Consider the following 16625-nt stretch of genomic DNA (forward strand, 5'->3'; position numbering starts at 1 on the left):
CACTTAGGTCCATGATGGAGAAAAGGGAATTGATGTGAATTGCAAATAGAATATATTTTTAAAATTTTTTTTTAAAAAAATGAATAAATAAATAAAAAATGAAATAAAATAAAATAAAATAATTAGAAATTAAATATAAATTTCAAAAATTAAGAACAAAAATTTAAAATTAAAATAATTACTTAATTAAGAAGATTTGAAAAACTTTAGATATGATTTTTTTTTTAAAAAAAATTTTAAATTTTGAAATAAAAATCTGAATTTTAAAAGTAAATTTCGAAAGTTTGCTTTAAAATAGAGAGAAAGGATATTTTTGAATTTAATGAGGAAAGAGAAAAACAATAAAATAGCACAAGATTTAAAATTTTTTAGATCTAATGCTTCTTGTTTTCAAAAATTTTGGAGGGAAAACACCAAGGAACACCAAACTTAAAAATTTTAAGATCAAGGCACAAGAAAAACTCAAGAACACCTTGAAGACTCACAAGAACAACAAGAACATGAAGAAAGAACACCAAACTTTAAATTTTTAGAAAACTTACATAAAATTTTCGAAAACAAAAGAAAAGCTAACAAGAAAACACCAAACTTAAAGTTTGGCACAAAATTTAATCAAAGAAAAATTATTTAGAAAAAATTTTAAAAAGAAGATAGCCAATTACCAAGAACATAAGCACAACTCTCTAGCCAATTGAGCTATAAATTTAACATATTTTAATATTGTATATAAAAAAATAAAATTTTCCTTGGAAACTGATATTTTGAAAACAGCACAAGAAAAATAAGAAAAGACACAGAACAAGAGAAACTAAAGATCAAACAAGGAAAATAAACAAGAACAACTTGAAGATCAAGAAAGAACAATGAACACTAATTTGAAAATTTTAAAGGAAAATAAAGACATTCAATTGACACCAAACTTAAAATATAAAACTAAACTCAAATAGAGGAATTCAATTATTAGTAAAAAAAATAAAATTTTGAAAAATTATTTTTGAAAAAGAAAATAAGGATTCTAAAATTTTAACAAGAATAATAATAAAAGACTCAAAGACAAATCACAGATTAATAAAGAAAAAATAAAAATATTTTGAAAGATTTTTGAAAAGAAAGTAAAAGACTCTGACCCAAAAGACAAAATCTTCCTAATCTAAGCAACAGGATGAACCGTCAGTTGTTCAAACTCGAAAAAACCCGGCAACGGCGCCAAAAACTTGGTGCACGAATTGTGAATCACACTTTTCATAACTCGTAACACTAACCAGCAAGTGCACTGGGTCGTCCAAGTAATACCTTACGTGAGTAAGGGTCGATCCCACGGAGATTATTGGTTTGAAGCAATCTATGGTTATCTTGTAAATCTTAGTCAGGAAATCAATTATAATTATCAGTATGAATTGCGAAGAATAAAAGAGCATGGATTAAATACTTGTTCTGCAGTAATGGAGAATATGTTAGAGTTTTGGAGATGCTTTGTCTTCTGAATCTCTGCTTTCTCCCTGTCTTCTTCTTCACGCACGCAAGGTTCCCCCTATGGCAAGCTGTGTGTTGGTGGATCACCGTTGTCAATGGCTACCATCCGTCTTCTCAGTGAAAAAGGTCCAGGTGCGCTGTCACCGCACGGTTAATCATCTGTCGGTTTCCACTCATGCTGGAATAGGATCCATTGATCCTTTTGCGTCTGTCACTATGCCCAGCCCTTGTGAGTTTGAAGCTTGTCACAGTCATTCAATCCCTGAATCCTACTCAGAATACCACAGACAAGGTTTAGACTTTCTGGATTCTCAAGAATGCTACCAATAGATTCTAGCTTATACCACGAAGATTCTGATTAAGGAATCCAAGAGATATTCATTCAATCGAAGGTAGAACGGAGGTGGTTGTCAGGCACGCGTTCATAGGTTGAGGATGATGATGAGTGTCACGGATCATCACATCCATCATATTGAAGTGCGCATAAACATCTTAGATAGAAACAAGCGTGTTTGAATAGAAAACAGAAATAGTTGCATTAATTCATCGAAACACAGCAGAGCTCCTCACCCCCAACAATGGAGTTCAGAGACTCATGCCGTCAAAGAGTAAAAATTTCAGATCTAAAATGTCATGAGTTGCGAAATAGACCTCTAAAAGTTGTTTAAATACTAAACTAGTAACCTAGGTTTACAGAAAATGAATAAACTATGATAGATGGTGCAGAAATCCATTTCCGGGGCCCACTTGGTGTGTGTTGGGGCTGAGACTTAAGCTTCTCACATGCCTAGGCTATTTCTGGAGTTAAACGCCAGGTTGTAACCTGTTTCTGGCGTTCAACTCCCATTTGTAACTTGTTTCTGGCGTTTGACGCCAGACTACAACATGGAACTGGTGTTGAACGCCAGTTTACGTTGTCTATCCTTGAGTAAAGTATGGACTATTATATATTGTTGAAAATCCCTGGATGTCTACTTTCCAACGCAATTGAGAGTGCGCCAATTGGACTCTTGTAGCTCCAGAAAATCCATTCCGAGTGCAGGGAGGTCAGAATTTAACAGCATCAGCAGTCCTTTTTCAACCTGAATCAGATTTTTGCTCAGCTCCCTCAATTTCAGCCAGAAAATACCTGAAATTACAGAAAAACACACAAACTCATAGTAAAGTCCAGAATTGTGATTTTTATTTAAAAACTAATAGAAATATAATAAAAACTAACTAAATTATACTGAAAACATACTAAAAACAATGCCAAAAAGCGTATAAATTATCCGCTCATCAGTCTGCCATCTCTAATGAGATTCTGGCAGCTTGCACCTCAAAGATCCCAACTTTCTCCATTACAGAGAGTGGCATAAGGTTAATGCCTGACCCCAGGTCACACAGAGTCTTCTCAAAGGTCATGGTGCCTATGGTACAGGGTATTAAGAATTTACCAGGATCCTATTTCTTTTGAGGTAATTTTTGCCTATCCAATGCATTCAGTTCATTGGTGAGCAAGGGAGGTTCATCTTCCCAAGTCTCATTACTAAATAATTTGGCATTCAGCTTCATGATTGCACCAAGGTACTTAGCAACTTGCTCTTCAGTAATGTCTTCATCCTCTTCAGAGGAAGAATACTCATCAGAGCTCATGAAGGGCAGAAGCAGGTTGAATGGAACCTTTATGGTCTCTGTATGAGCCTCAAATTCCTTCAGGTCCTTATTGAGGAACCCTCTAGTGTTCAGAGGACGTCCCATGAGGTCTTCCTCATTGGGATTCTCGTCCCCCTCCTCCCTTGTAGGTTCGGCCATGATGGTCAAATCAATGGCCTTGCACTCTCTCTTTGGATTTTCTTCTGTATTGCTTGGGAGAGTACTTGGAGGAGTTTTAGAGACCCTTTTACTCAGCTGGCCCACTTGTGCCTCCAAATTTCTAATGGAGGATCTTATTTCATTCATGAAACTTAGAGTGGCCTTAGATAGATCAGAGACTATATTTGCTAAGCTAGATGGATTCTGCTCAGAATTCTCTGTCTGTTGCTGAGTGGATGATGGAAAAGACTTGCTATTGCTAAACCTGTTTCTTCCACCATTATTAAAGCTTTGTTGAGGCTTATGTTGATCCTTCCATGAGAAATTTGGATGATTTCTCCATGAGGGATTATAGGTGTTTCCATAGGGTTCACCCATATAATTCACCTCTGCTATTGCAGGGTTCTCAGGATCATAAGCTTCTTCTTCAGAAGATGCTTCTTTAGTACTGTTGGATGCAGCTTGCAATCCATTTAGACTCTGAGAAATCATATTGACTTGCTGAGTCAATATTTTATTCTGAGCCAATATGGCATTCAGAGTATCAATTTCAAGAACTCCCTTCCTCTGAGGCATCCCATTACTCACAGGATTCCTTTCAGAAGTGTACATGAACTGGTTATTTGTAACCATGTCAATGAATTCCTGAGCTTCTGCAAGCATTTTTTTTAGGTGAATGGATCCACCTGTAGGATGGTCCAATGACATCTTAGATAATTCAGACAGACCATCATAGAATATATCCATGATGGTCCATTCTGAAAGCATGTCAGAAGGACACTTTTTGGTCAGTTGCTTGTATCTCTCCCAAGCTTCATAGAGGGATTCACCTTCTTTCTGTTTGAAGGTTTAAACATCCACTCTAAGCTTGCTAAGCTTTTGAGGAGGAAAGAACTTGGCTAAGAAAGCCGTGACCAGCTTATCCCAATAGTTCAGGCTATCTTTAGGTTGAGAGTCCAACCATATTCTAGCTCCGTCTCTTACAGCAAACGGGAAAAACATAAGCCTGTAGACCTCGGGATTAACCCCATTGGTCTTAACAGTATCACAGATTTGCAAGAATTTAATTAAGAACTGAAAATGATCTTCTGATGAAAGTCCATGAAACTTGCAATTCTGTTGCATCAGAGAAACTAATTGAGGCTTTAGATCAAAATTGTTTGCTCCAATGGCAGGGATTGAGATGCTTCTTTCATGTAAGTTGGAATTTGGTACAGTAAATTCACCAAGCATCTCCCTTGCATTGTTGTTGGGTTCGGCCATGTCTCCTTCTTTTTCAAAAATTTCTGTCAGATTTTCTCCAGAGAGTTGTGCCTTAGCTTCCCTTAGCTTCCTCTTCAGAGTCCTTTCAGGTTCAGGATCAACTTCAACAAGAATGTTCTTATCCTTGTTCCTGCTCATATGAAAAAGAAGAGAACAGAAAAGAAAATATGAGATCCTCTATGTCACAGTATAGAGATTCCTTATGTGAGTATAAGAAGAGAAGAATAGAAGAAGGAAAAGATAAGAATTCGAACACAGAGGAGAAGAGTGGGTTCGAATTTTTGAGTAGAAGAGAAGTGTTAGTAGATAAATAAATAATTAGAAGGAGATGAGAGATAGAAGAATTCGAAAATAAAATAAAATAAAAATATTTTTGTTTTTAATTTAAAATTAAGGTTAAAATTCGAAATTTAAGAAGAGAAATAAAATTAAATTAAAATTTAAATCAATTAGTTAATTAAAAAAGAATTTTTGAAAAAGAAGTTAGTGATTTTCAAAAATTAGAGAGAGAGAATTAGTTAGGTGGTTTTGAAAAAGATAAGAATCAAACAAGATAAGATTAATTGACAACAAGATTTGAAAATCAATTTTGAAAAGATAAGAAGTTAGAAAAGAAAAAGATATCATTGAAATTTATTTTGAAAAAGATTTGAAAAAGAAATTTAAAAAGATTTGATTTTGAAAATTAAAGTTGATTACTTGACTAACAAGAAACTAAAAGATATGATTCTAAAATTTAAAGATTGAACCTTTCTTAATAGGCAAGTAACAAACTTTAAAATTTTTGAATCAATCACATTAATTGTTAGTAAAAATTTTGAAATTATGAAACAAAATAAGAAAAAGATTTTTGAAAATCAATTTGAAATTTTCGAAAATATGAAAGAAAAAATGAAAAAGGTTTGATTTTTGAAAGAGATTTGAAAAAGATAGAATTTTTAAATTGAAAATTTGATTTGACTCATAAGAAACAATTAAATTTAAAAAATTTTTTACTAAATCAAACCAAATTTTTTAAAATTTATGAGAGAATAAGGGAAAGATATTTTTTTGATTTTTGAATTTTTAATGAAGAAAGAGAAAAACAACCAAAAGACTCAAAACATGAAAATTATGAATCAAAACAACTAATACATGCCAGAACACTTTGAATGTCAAGATGAACACCAAGAACACTTTGAAGATCAAGATGAACATCAAGACTTATTTTTGAACATTTTTAAGAAAAGAAAAACATGCAAGACACCAAACTTAGAAATTTTCAAACTTTAGACACTAACAAATTGAAAATACATATGAAAAACAAGAAAAGACACAAAACAAGAAAAATTAAAGATCAAACATAGAAAATCATCAAGAACAACTTGAAGATCATGAAGAACACATGCATGAATTTTCGAAAATTTTAAGAAAAATTAAAAAGATGCAATTGACACCAAACTTACAAATTGACACTAGACTCAAACAAGAAACATAAAATTTTTTGTTTTTATGATTTTATAAGATTTTTTTTTGTTTTTTCGAAAATTATTTTGGGAAAAACGAAAAAGAAGAATTTTTTTAAAAAAAATAAGAAATAAAAATCTTAAAAAATAAAATAAAATTACCTAATCTGAGCAACAAGATGAACCGTCAGTTGTCCAAACTCGAACAGTCCCCGGCAACGGCGCCAAAAACTTGGTGCACGAAATCGTGATTGTTCATTCCTTGGTAACGGCGCCAAAAACTTAATACGCACGTTCATAATCTTAATTCTTTGTCACAACTTTGCACAACTAACCAGCAAGTGCACTGGGTCGTCCAAGTAATAAACCTTACGTGAGTAAGGGTCGATCCCACGGAGATTGTCGGCTTGAAGCAAGCTATGGTCATCTTGCAAATCTCAGTCAGGCGGATTCAAATGGTTGTAGAGTTTTAATAATTAAAATAAAAATAAAACGTAAAATAAAGATAGAGATACTTATGTAATTCATTGGTGAGAATTTCAGATAAGCGTATAGAGATGCTTAGTTCCTTCTGAATCTCCGCTTTTCTACTGCTTTCATCTAATCCTTCATACTCCTTTCCATGGCAAGCTGTATGTTGGGCATCACCGTTGTCAATGGCTACATCCGGTCCTCTCAGTGAAAATGGTCCAAAATGCGCTGTCACCGCACGGCTAATCATCTGTCGGTCCTTGATCATACTGGAATAGGATTCAGTAATCCTTTTGCGTCTGTCACTACGCCCAGCACTCGCGAGTTTGAAGCTCGTCACAGCCAACCCTTCCCAGATCCTACTCGGAATACCACAGACAAGGTTTAGACTTTCCGGATCTCAAGAATGGCCGCCAATAATTCTAGCCTCTACCACGAAGACTCTGGTCTCACGATCAGGAGGCTAAGAGATATGCATTCAAGCTTGCTTTCATGTAGAACGGAAGTGTTTGTCAGGCACGCGTTCATAAGTGAGAATGATGATGAGCGTCACATAATCATCACATTCATCATGTTCTTGTGTGCAAATGAATATCTTAGAGAAGAAATAGGCTTGAATTGGATAGAAAAACAATAGTACTTTGCATTAATTCATGAGGGACAGCAGAGCTCCACACCTTAATCTATGGTGTGTAGAAACTCCACCATTGAAAATACATAAGTGAAAATAGGGTAGACATGGCCAAGTGGCCAGCCTCCCATGGAGGTCTAGAGATCTAAAATTGATCAAAAGATCCTCAAAAATGATCAAAAGATTTCTAACACAATAGTAAAAAGTTCTATTTATACTAAACTAGTTACTAGGGTTACAAAAATAAGTAAATGATGCAGAAATCCACTTCCGGGCCCACTTGGTGTGTGCTTGGGCTGAGCATTGAAGCTTTCACGTGTAGAGGTCTTTCTTGGAGTTAAACGCCAGTTTGTAACCTGTTTCTGGCATTTAACTCTGCTTTGCAACCTGTTTCTAGCATTTAACTCCAGAATATGGCAGAAAGCTGGCGTTGAACGCCAATTTGCGTCATCTAAACTCAGGCAAAGTATGGACTATTATATATTGCTGGAAAGCCCTGGATGTCTACTTTCCAACGCAATTGAGAGCGCGCCATTTGGACTCCTGTAGCTCCAAAAAATCCACTTTGAGTGCAGGGAGGTCAGAATCCAACAGCATCTGCAGTCCTTCTTCAGCCTCTAAATCTGATTTTTGCTCAAGTCCCTCAATTTCAGCCAGAATTTACCTGAAATCACAAAAAAATACACAAATTCATAGTAAAGTCCAGAAATGAGATTTTTATTTAAAAACTAATAAAAATATACTAAAAACTAATTAAATCATACTAAAAACTATGTAAAGACAATGCCAAAAAGCGTATAAATTATCCGCTCATCATTTAGTTAACCCGGTTTATGGTTTAAGTTCTTTATATATTTATTTTGTTTTGTTTTATTCTAAGCTTGAATATCCGTATGTGGTTTGAAGTTCTAGGATTACCTTTGGCATCCCAGGTCCTTACATCTTACATTATTGGGCACTGTTACCATACTATGAACCTCCGGTTCTCATTCCATACATTATTGTTTTTCAGATGCAGGACGCGACCCACCGTAGTGAGTTGGGTGATGGTAGCAGAGCGGAGGATCTTATTCTATTTTGTTGTCTTCTTGGTTATTTTATCTTTTACTTTCATTTTTGCATTTTGTTCTGCCTAGAGGCTTTTATTTGAGAGAATAAAATTTGTATAAGCCCTTTTGAACTACAGTCTTCTTGTTGTCTGTATATGGCTAGCCGACTTAAACTCCGCGAGTCGTGACTAGATTCTTTTGATATTATACTATTATATTTGATACATCTTATCTGTACCTTGTGTTTTCAGTTAGTAGCTTCGCTAGTACGTTATGCGCTTTTCAAATCCTGTTTTTGGAGCTAAATCCTTCATCAGGCTTCTAGAGTATATTATTTCTTTCTATATAAATATGTATAAGCCTTAGAATTGTCGTAATCTCTGATTAACCTTTGCTTTACGGCTAGAGGTAAGGCTTAGGGTAATTGGGGTGTTACATATGTTCTCTTATATAACTGTGTAGGAAAGAATTGCGGAGATTGAGCAACATGATGAATCATCTAAACCGTTGTCTCATAATGATTCGCTTGCTCAAGCTCTTGGAAGGGAGCACCCGGGTAGAGTGCGTGACATGGGTATCGGACCGACTACTAGTCAAGTGTTTGGTACGAATTCACACCAGCCGAGCATTGGAACTCAAAGGAAGGAGACACAAAGGGTGCTGCTTGAACTACAAGTAGAACTGACGGATGAGAAATTAAAAAGGAAGGCAATGGAGGATGAAGTAGCAGCCAAGAAGACGAAGAGGCAGGGAATGGAGAGTGCTATGATATGTCTAGTTAGGGGACAAGGTAGGGAGCTGCCAGCAGAAGTGGCTGCATGGATGAATTCCTTGGAGGAACAGAGTAGAAAGTAGAACCTAGGACTTGAAATTTATTCTTTAAGTTAAATATACACTTTTTTATTGTTGGCTATGTAACTCTTAGTAAGGAATTTGGATTAATATGAATATTTTTATCTGTTTTTGCTAATGTCGTTTATCCATCAATTTATTCTTTCAGTTACAAAATAATTGATTTTTCTAAAATAAAAAAAAATTCAAAAAATAACAGAAAAACAAAAAATAATACCTAGTATATTCAAATTAAAAGAGCATTGATTGCGGATGCAAAATACAATATTTTCGTGGCCATTTAGTAGGGCAATTAGCGGCGGTTACAAAATGGCCGAAAATAATTTTAAATTTTTGGACAATCAGATAGCGGCGGTTTTAAACCGTCTCAAAATACATTTAAAAGAAAACAACGGTCAACAGAATAGCAGCGGTTCAAAATCGCCAGAAAATGCAGTGGAATTTAATGTTGGCCAAATAGCAACGGTTTAAAACCGCCGCTAAACCAATCAACGCTATTCACGGGATTTCGTAAGCGGTTATGAAAAACCGCCGCAAAATTAAATCTCCACGCCCTATACTACAACAGTTTTTAAACTGCTGATAACTTGTTTTGCGGCGATTAAAAACCGCCGCTAATCACTATATCAACTGCTGCTAAGCACCGGTTCTCTTGTAATGATCGTTGATGGTGGAAGACGCGTAATTACTCGTGAAAAAAAAATTATGATTTTTTTATTGTAAATAAGAATAAAGTGAAATTAAAATTACTTTTGGTTTAGAAAGCTTTTTTTTTCTTTTGTTAAGCTTCTTTTACAATCTATATATTAATTAATATTAATTAACTACAGTTAATTAATATCCTAGTTTATTACCTTTATTTTTTGGGCGTATAAAAGGAGTCACTGTCTCAATACAAATCATAGAACATATACAAACATTTCAAGTTGATTGAATAATCATGAAAAATAGGGATCCGTGTTGGGGAAAAGAAATCATATGATGCAACCTCATTGGCTGAAGGCCAATAATCATATATAATAATTAAGGAGAAGATCAACCTCACAATCCTCCAAAGATCAATAGAAGGAATCCAATAGGGCCTCTCTGTCACGGAAAATTTTTGGAATCGGATCACATTTAATACGTATTCCAAAATCATTAAAATAATTTATCCTTAAACATATATATAAGGCTTTAGTACAATAAATTTAAATGAGTGATTGTAAATTTATTGAAATATATTTTAAATATGTTTAAGAACACATAATATTCTTGTGCACTTAATTTTTTTTGGATTAATTAATTTTGATTAAGGGTGTCTGTAAACTTAGTTTAATTAGATTTGAGTCCAATCTTAATTTTTTATTAAATCATTTTTAAATATTTAAATTCAAACTTAATTAAAAAAAATTGGTTAAATCAGGTTGATTTAACATTTAATTAATATTAATTTTAGAAAGAATAATTTAAACATAGAATATAGTAGATATTATATAATATTTATACTAAAATAAATAATTTTAAAACAAAAATATTATTATACAATATAAAAAAATTATTTTAAAAAGTTTTAATATTTTATTATTAATTTTATTTTTATATATGACTTCAAACGAATTTAATTTTATCCAAAATATAACCTGAGTTCGATCTTAAATTGATATCGGATAAAAATAACAAATATAAATCAATCCTACCAAATATGTCTCAGATCAACCAATTAAGATTGATTGTTGAGTGATTAGTTTATTTGTCCATTTAAATATATATTTGACGTTTGAATCTTATCTTATATACATAGTAATTTATTGGTCATCAACGACATAATAATCTTCGAATTGAAAGATACTATAAAAAATGTGTGTATATACAATAATTTATTAGTCATCATTAACATAATAATGTGTGTATAAATTCTAATATAAAGATATTTTAATGACTATCATGATTATATAAATATTATGAAAGTCACTTCTTTTACATTTTGATATATATTTTTTATTTTTTAAATTAAAAGGTATTATGTTAATTTTTAATAATACTTTTTTAAAGTATGATAATTACTGTAATCACTGTAATATAGTTATATATAATATATATATATATATATATATATATATATATATATATATATATACTTCGGGTCAGGTAAGTATTTCAGGTCGGGCCCGAATTTTGAGTTTGAAGTTAGAACTTGGAAGCTTACCAAAAACAAAGTTGGAAGTTGGAAGTAACAAGGCACACATATGAGAACCCCATCTTAAAGAAGACACGTACGTTTGTCACATACCATACGAAAGAAGCCTCTTGTGTATGCGACGTGTAAACTAATTTCCCACTTATTCCCACCCTCCAACCCATTGCCTCTATTCCACACACTTCATACCATTTCAAACACGCTCCACCTTCTCCAATTTCTCTCTTATTTCTTTCACAAACCCAAGTTAAGATTACAACACATCAAAGGAAACAAATCTTCACCTCTTTTTATCTCCCACTGCATGAAACAAGACAAGAACCCTCCTTTCATGGCTCACCAATCTGAAGCAGACCAGATAATTCCTTCTCAGCCATTGGAACCTAAAGATCATCATGCCAACATGGAGCAGCAACAAGAAAAAGAAGAAGAAGAAGAAGAAGAACACAATAGCATTGATGCTAGAGAGAAATATAAAGATAGTTCCAAAGTAACATCACAAGACCCTTGTGCTTCGAAAATAACGGAGAAGGAAATAGGAGTAGCAGCATTGGAGGGAGAGGATAGTGGGCGTGAGAAGCTGAAGAGGCATAGAATAGAGGTAGCTAAAAGGGTTTGGATTCCAGAGATATGGGAACAAGAGGAGCTCTTAATGGATTGGATAGATTGCACTGCATTTGATGCTTCTTTGGTTCCAAGCACAATCACAACCGCACGTGCTGCTTTGGTTGAACAAGATCGAAGAAGAACAACCAAGGCTACTGCTGCTTCTGCTGGACTAAGAATAGAGAACAGGTGTTAGAAACATTTTTTCCCCTCTCTTTTTCTTTCTCTTTTTCTTTTCTGTATTATTCTGTTTAACCACAACCATATATTATTCATGATGGAATTGAATGGTTCATTATTAATGTTGTCTTTCTATGATATAATTGTATTCTTTTTCCGGGAGGTTGAAGATCTGAAAAGCTAATTAACTAAAACTTTCGGAACTACAATAAATAGGATGATTAAATTATTTACTTATATTTAACTAATTTACCAAATATCGCTCTTGATATTCATGAATATACAGGGAAAATTTTTTTTTTTTATTTGAAAAAATAAAGTATGATCTTTTATTAATAATTTTTATTTTTTTAATTAAAAAAATTGAGAGAATCTATTCTCGAATATATATATATCAAAATGAAAAAAAAATTATTTATAAAAAATATTAGATGACTATTAAAAATTAATTATTTTTTATCATCAGTTTACTATTAATATTTAAAAGTATTGAATAAAGTATGTTGTTAGATAAATAACTAAAAAAATTAGACTAAATAAATTAAGTTAATGATGATAATCAAAAACAATAAATTTTAATATTTTTTAATTTTTTCATTATTTATTATGAACTTATATCTTCAAAAAGAATGAATAAAAAATAGTTGTCCAACTAATCTATGTTATTAGTTATTATTAGGTGGGACGGAACTCAAACAACCATTATCATCACATAAAACATGTATGGAATGGTTATCTAATATCACAACTATATTTTAATTGTACAAGTAACATAGTTATCTCAATATATTAAGGAAAAGTATAAGTAATTAACAATATTTTTGAACAATACAGGAATAATGTGAATTAATAGGGTTAAAAGAATAAATTAATTTTAAATTTAATTAGTAGCATTAAATTAGAATGTAGTATATTTTTATTTGATTGGTGGTTATTTATGTTGTTCAAGATGGTCATTGTTTAACTCAATAGGAGCACTTTCATTAAAACTCTCAAAGTTTTTTTTTTTTTATCGAAAATATGGAGATATCATTTGAGTTATAACTTATTAATTTTTAATGTTTGATATATAAGGCCATATATAATTTCATATAAATTTCACCATATTTCAAATTATTCTAGTAGATTTAATGTTAGTTATTAAAAAGAATAAGTTCCTACAAGACTACATACATAATTTTAAAGAAATCAAACCAGTTCTAAAAGTATATTTGGACAGATTAAAAAAATTATCATTTTTACTAGTAAATATTTAAAATACTTACAAAACTACTTGTAAAAAATGAAATTTATATTGTATTTATGAAAGATTCGTTTTATTCGACCAAATACCAAATAATTATTCTAAATTTTTAGATTACTCTTGTAATCACCACCACTACCACCGTCAAAACCTCCTCTCTAAATGTCAGCGATTCTGTTTTTTTTTTTTTTAAATTAAGAATGAGACTTGAATGCACAACCTCTAAATTAGTATAGAAAGACCATGCTATTTGAGATATAACTCGTTAGCGTTTTATGATTCTGTTTATTTTTAAGATTTTCAACATTTTAATCTTAAATTCTTAATATTTTTAATTTTAGTCTTTTTTTTTATGTTTGATTTTTTTTAAGCTTGATTTTTCTTATACTTCTGGTGATGTTGTAGTTGTTGTTTTGCTCCTCACCACCCATGTTGAGTATTTACCAGTGATAATAATAATAATAATAATAAGGGTTTAATTGATGTCTTGGTTATCAATCGGTGCAGCTCACTTCATATATAAAAGGAGATTTGGTATGTTTGCTTTTGGGAGGGAAGGCTAGAGTAGAATGGTGGCGTTCAGAGTAGACGGTTTAACTGTGGAAGTAGTAATGATGACGAAAGTAATTCAGGATTTTTGAGTAATTTTTTATATTTGAATATTTTTGTAGAACAAAATTGGGTATAATATTAGTTTTATTTTTTTGGATAGTTTTTTTTTTTTGGTGACTTTTCTGGATAATTTTATTAGCATTGTAAACATTTATAGGTAAAAATTATAATTTTTTTTTGAATAAACAGTAATATGCGAGTTTTTTTATATATAAATAAAATATTATATCAATATGCATAATTTCTATATTATTTATATATTTAAAATCTAAAGCATATCTAGAATTTAGTAGATACAAGATAAATATACACATATTTTGAATGTAGTACTTTTAAAGATATGACAAAGTTTGAATACATTGATTTAGATACATCTGAAATCTGGCTCGTTTGATAAATTGAATATAGAATAAAGTAACAATTATTTTATGATAATGTCGGACTAATTAGTTTTTAAAAAAAAATTACTAATTTAATTTTTTATGATAACAAACAATGAATATGTTATGTTTTCTATTAATTTATTACGTAAAATTTAACAGTAGTATTTATATATACCTTTAATTATTATAATTTATTTATTTATAAAAGATTTTTATGCAGATAATAATTTTTGAATAAAATTTTAAATATTTTGATAGAATTCGTAGCACATAAAAAACAATTAATTAAAGTTATACGAAACTTCAAAAAATAATAATATTTTACTGTTTAAAATTGCAACTATACGGCTTCTGAACAATAAGAAAATTGCAATTCTCCTCGGCAGATTAGCGAAAAGAGCGGTAATGCGCGGTGGTTGAGCATGAAACACGACGGTGCACCGTTGACAAGGCGATGACGACGCTAGAGAGCTTCGTTGTCGGCGAAAATGGCTGCATGCTAGAATAAGGGGCAGTGAATAGCTGCGGTGGAAAAGGATTTAGATTAAGAGAGGGTAAAATTAAATAAAAAAAAATAAAGAGTGAAAATATAATCAGTTATTCACATTGTTCACATCTCCTGATTTCTACCTAAGGACACTCATTAGTTCGAGTTCGAAATTCTTAAGAATATAGTTGTTCCTTTGGTCTTGAATATATCTAAACGACTGTACATTCGAAATGTGTGGTTGTAATTTTTGTACTGTGTATGTGTGAATGTGGGTTCTATGCCTATGCCCTATAACCTATCAGGCTATCACTCTATCTCTTCAATCATCCTCATATATAATATTAATTAATAACACTCATCATCACCTGCAAGCAACGGATTTATATATTTTTTTATTTGTGATTCGACAAAGGTGTTTGAATTAAATGATAAAATAAATTTTGTATGCAATTTATATTATTAGGTTATTTATTAGAATCAAATCAAATAAAATCACATCAAGCATTATGTTATACATTTTTATATTTATTTACAAAAATATATGTCTAAATATTAGAAGTTAGCTAGAATTTATATTCATCCAAGTATTACTCTTGCTTAAATCTTTTATTATTTAGTACGCTTTTTAAGTAGCACCTTTCCCTGACATTTTAATTGGATTTGATGCTTTTACGAAAATTTAATTAATCAAATTAGAAGTTTTTCTTTTATACGTTATTATATATGAAAAGCAAAGGATTTGGATGAGAACAGTTATTATACACACATAATGAGTGTCTATTTCAGAAAAGAACATTGGAAACATGGATGAATATATGAATAAATAAGATTTACAGCACCGAACACACATACACATCTCGAATGCCCAACATCCTAGATATGCTCAATTTACTAAATGAGTCAAATTTCAGGTGCATTTAACATCAATGCATTTAAATTTGTTTTCATTATGCAGTGCGTCTAAAATACATTATTTATTTTTTATCCACTGCATTTGAGATGTATTTTAAATTTTAAATTCGTAAATAGTCCAGAAATTGTACATATGGATAAACAAAATATTTATTTCATTTATGTATAAAAAAATCCCAGTGCTATGCGGGGAAAATAAATCTCTCTCTCCCTATATATATATATAATATATAACTAAAGGCCACCGAAGTACATTTACCAATTGTTAAGTTCAAAAGAAAATGTCTAACTTTACAATGCTCAATATTATTATTGATGTTGCTCCCTCATTTGTTAGTACTGTGGGCAGTACATGTTCGCCTTCACGGAATATACTAGTGACTAAGGTTGTGCATGGGCTGGGTGAAATCGGGTTTGATGTGATCCAAACTCGACCCGAAATATATACCGGGCCTATTTATTAGACCCGAACCCGGCTCTAGACCCGATGAAATCTATACACTTTCGGGCCACGATTATACTGGGTGAAAACTGGGCCGTCAACATTACATTACTTTGATACCTTCTTATAAGCTAGCATACGAAAATATCCGAATTTCCAAGACTCCAACCATTATTTGATATGGTAAAATTCACTTAGAAAAATATAACAAGAACCAACTCTTCTCTAAAATTAAAGCATAACCATAATCAATACTAATATTGTCTAATAATACCAAATATTTAAATCAATACAAATAACACAATATTATGCATTAGTCTAAAATCTTATGCATTTTAAACATAAAATATTAACTTATAGTCTTATAATAACTAATAACACAAAATATTAAGGTTTACAATACTTAAATTTCACATAAGAACAGCCATCATCCATCACTAATAACACAAAATATTAAGTGTGTATGATGACCGGGCCGACTTCGGGTGGCTCAAGCCATAGCCCGGACCCGACCCGAAATAATGATCGGGTCTATTTTTGAGACCCTTACCCGACCCTAGACCCAGTGCAATCACACAAAAATAGTCCCTAAAGTGTTCG

General features: G+C 31.7%; 1 protein-coding gene and 1 non-coding gene across 3 annotated transcripts; both read left to right on the top strand.

Annotated features, from left to right (window-relative positions):
* The first annotated feature begins 4029 nt into the window (after nt 1–4029).
* Nucleotides 4030–4137, top strand: LOC112760166 (small nucleolar RNA R71). Its single transcript, XR_003180618.1, has one exon. It is a non-coding gene; the product is annotated as a small nucleolar RNA R71 (small nucleolar RNA).
* Nucleotides 4138–11125: 6988 nt separating this feature from the next.
* On the top strand, nt 11126–15042 carry LOC112754512 (uncharacterized). 2 transcript variants are annotated; one of them, XM_025802170.3, is made up of 2 exons: nt 11126–11952; nt 14568–15042. In XM_025802170.3, exons 1-2 carry the CDS (start codon nt 11462–11464, stop codon nt 14599–14601), a joined length of 525 nt encoding a protein of 174 aa, XP_025657955.1. In that variant the 5' UTR covers nt 11126–11461; the 3' UTR covers nt 14602–15042. The 2 variants fall into 2 exon arrangements, with proteins under 2 accessions (XP_025657955.1, XP_025657956.1); XM_025802171.3 differs by lacking the exon at nt 14568–15042 and adding an exon at nt 13694–14007.
* The last annotated feature ends 1583 nt before the right edge of the window (nt 15043–16625 follow it).

Source organism: Arachis hypogaea, chromosome 16, assembly GCF_003086295.3.
Source record: "Arachis hypogaea cultivar Tifrunner chromosome 16, arahy.Tifrunner.gnm2.J5K5, whole genome shotgun sequence".
NCBI lineage: Eukaryota > Viridiplantae > Streptophyta > Magnoliopsida > Fabales > Fabaceae > Arachis > Arachis hypogaea.